The 2,871-nt window shown below is 40.8% G+C and overlaps 1 protein-coding gene across 1 annotated transcript; it reads left to right on the top strand.

Moving 5' to 3' along the window:
- The first annotated feature begins 1,177 nt into the window (after positions 1 to 1,177).
- Positions 1,178 to 1,789, top strand: LOC117274446 (uncharacterized). Its single transcript, XM_070184820.1, has one exon. The coding sequence runs from the start codon at positions 1,178 to 1,180 to the stop codon at positions 1,787 to 1,789; it is 612 nt and encodes a 203-aa protein (XP_070040921.1).
- The last annotated feature ends 1,082 nt before the right edge of the window (positions 1,790 to 2,871 follow it).

Raw genomic sequence — 2,871 nt, 5'->3', positions numbered from 1 at the left:
TCGAAGTATATGACGGTTGGAGGATGTTCTTCGACGGAGTAGTGAACTTCAAGGGAGTAGGTATCGGAGTTGTCTTAGTAACAGAAACTGGTCCACATTACCCGGTACCCGCAAAAATCAGTTTCTCACGCACTAACAATATGGCAGAATATGAGGCCTGCATCTTGGGACTCAGGTTGGCCATCGACGTGAACGTTCAGAAGTTGCTGGTAATCGGAGATTCTAACTTATTTGTACACCAAGTACTTGGAGAATGGGCTACTAACAACACTAAAATATTGCCATATTTGCATTGTGTAAAGAGTTGATTAAGAGGTTCACAAAGATATAATTCAAACATGTACCAAGGATTCAGAATGAGTTTGCAGAAGCATTTGCCACCTTGTCTTCCATGATACAACATCCAGACAAGAATTTCATCGATCATATCCCAATAGGAATTTATAAGCAGCCAACTTATTGTGCTCATGTTGAAGAAGAGTTCGACGGAAATCCATGGCTCCACGATATCAAGGAATACTTGGGAAAGGGAGAATACCCAGAGAATGCTACACACATTCAGAAGTGCACGCTTCAAAGATTGGCCAACAATTTCTTTCAAAGCGGAAAAATTCTATATAGAAGGACTCCTGATTTGGGATTGTTGTGATGTGTCGATGCCAAAGAGGCATCTAGATTGCTCGAAGAAATATATGCCGGAACTTGCGGACCTCACATGAGTGGTTTCATTTTGGCCAAGAAAATATTAAAAGTAAGGTATTTCGGGATGACTATGGAAATAGACTGTGTCAAATATGTTCAAAAGTGTCACCAATGCCAAATACATGCTGATATGATACAAGTGCATCCCAATGAACTCAATGCAACGATTTCACCCAGGCCTTTCTCTGCTTGGGGCATGGATGTCATCGGATCAATTGAACCTGCTGCTTCAAATGGATATAGGTTCATTTTGGTGGCCATAGAATACTTCACAAAATGGGTTGAAGCAGTGTCCTATAAGGCTGTGACTAAAAAGGACATAGCAAAATTTGTCTAGGATCGCATTGTCTGTCGATTCGGAGTACCTGAGTCAATCATTACTGACAATGCCGGTAATCTCAACAGTAACCTGATAAAAGCCATATGTGAAACATTCAAGATCAAGCATCGAAATTCTACAACATACATTCTGCAAATGAATGGAGTCGTAGAAGCCGCCAACAAGAACATCAAGAAGATATTGAGGAAAATGGTAGACAATTACAAACAATGGTACGAGAAGCTACCGTTTGCTTTACTCGGGTACCGAACCACAGTTCGTACATCAACAGGGGTAACCCCATATCTACTGGTCTATGGTACCGAAGTCGTTATCCCTGCCGAAGTGGAGATTCCTTCCTTAATAATCATACAAGAAGACGAGCTCAGCAATGCAGAATGGGTACATAACCGGTATGAACAACTAGCTCTCATTGATGGTAAAAGAATGAATGCAGTGTGTCATGGTCAACTCTACCATAACATAATGGCAAGGGATTTCAATAAAAAGGTTAGGTCAAGGCAATTTACACCAGGGAAATTGGTGCTGAAACGAATCTTCCCACATCAAGATGAAGCAAAAGGGGAAATTATCACCCAATTGGCAAAGCCCTTACATGGTTCACCGAGTATTGACAGGGGGAGCACTTATACTTGCAGAAATAGATGGAGAGATATGGCAAAAACCAATCAACGCGGACGCAGTCAAGAGATAATATTTAAGATTATGTTTGCATTTTCTATCAGATGTAACGTGAACTACGCTTGACCTGATTCCCATTTAAGAGGGGATATGTAGGCAGCCTTGTGGGTTCGGTCACATCATAATAAAATCTTCATCCCCCTCTATGGTCAGAAACTGGGGCAAGTCAAGTTTGCCAATCCCATTACGTCAAGGATCGCCAAGAAGCGTATCGCCAAAAGTATGCATTTAAACTGGGGAAGAATTTTGAGGAGGGTCCTCAACATTCCAAGTTGAGGAGGTTGCAATGTCTCAAAGTGTGTCACAGTCTCCGATTCAAAAATTATTTGTTTTATACATCATCACATATTTTGAACAAACTACATTTTATATGAACAATTTATCACAAATGCATATTTTTCAAAAAATTTATTTTCTGTAATAGCCAGATGTTATCCGGGGTGACTCGAATAAGGCAGTAAGACAAGGAGCAAAGGCGAAATGAAGAATCAAAGGCACGAACCAACCTTTTCCCCATAACTCACGATTTTTCTTTGGATGCAGGTACAATGGACATAACAAGAATGTCCGAAATATATACATACAATACGATCACTATATTCACACCAAGAAAAGTCACCAAGCACAAACGCGTCAAGATAAGAATCATTTTCCCACACATTTAATCGTTAGTCTTCCTGCATAGGGCTAAACACTGCCCTCATCATTGCATAAGGCTAAGCATTGTCTTTCCTTGCATGAGACTAAGCAATGTCTCTATTATTTGCATGAGACTAAGCACTGCCTCCATCATTACATAAGGCTAAGCAATGTTTTCCCTTGCGCGAGACTAAGCATTTTCTCCATTCTTTGCATGAGGCTAAGCACTGTCTCCATAATTTCATAAGGCTAAGCACTGCCTCCCATTGCACGAGACTAAGCATTATCTCCATTCTTTGCATGAGGCTAAGCATTGCCTCCATCATTACATAAGGCTAAGCACTGCCTTCCCTTGCACGAGACTAAGCATTATCTCCATTCTTTGCATGAGGCTAAGCACGACTTCCATCATTGCATAAGTCTAAGCACTGCCTTTCCTTGTATGAGACTAATCACTGTCTCCATTATTTGCATGAGTCTAAGAAATGCCTTCATTATTGCATAAGGCT

This window comes from Nicotiana tomentosiformis, chromosome 9, assembly GCF_000390325.3.
Source record: "Nicotiana tomentosiformis chromosome 9, ASM39032v3, whole genome shotgun sequence".
Lineage (NCBI taxonomy): Eukaryota > Viridiplantae > Streptophyta > Magnoliopsida > Solanales > Solanaceae > Nicotiana > Nicotiana tomentosiformis.
Note: the sequence above shows the minus strand (reverse complement) of the source record. Positions and strands in the feature narration are given on the sequence as shown.

What these genes read in the sequence shown, in the direction of transcription:
- LOC117274446 (XM_070184820.1), top strand. Translation starts at nt 1,178, where the DNA reads ATGAATGGAGTCGTAGAAGCCGCCAACAAGAACATCAAGAAGATATTG.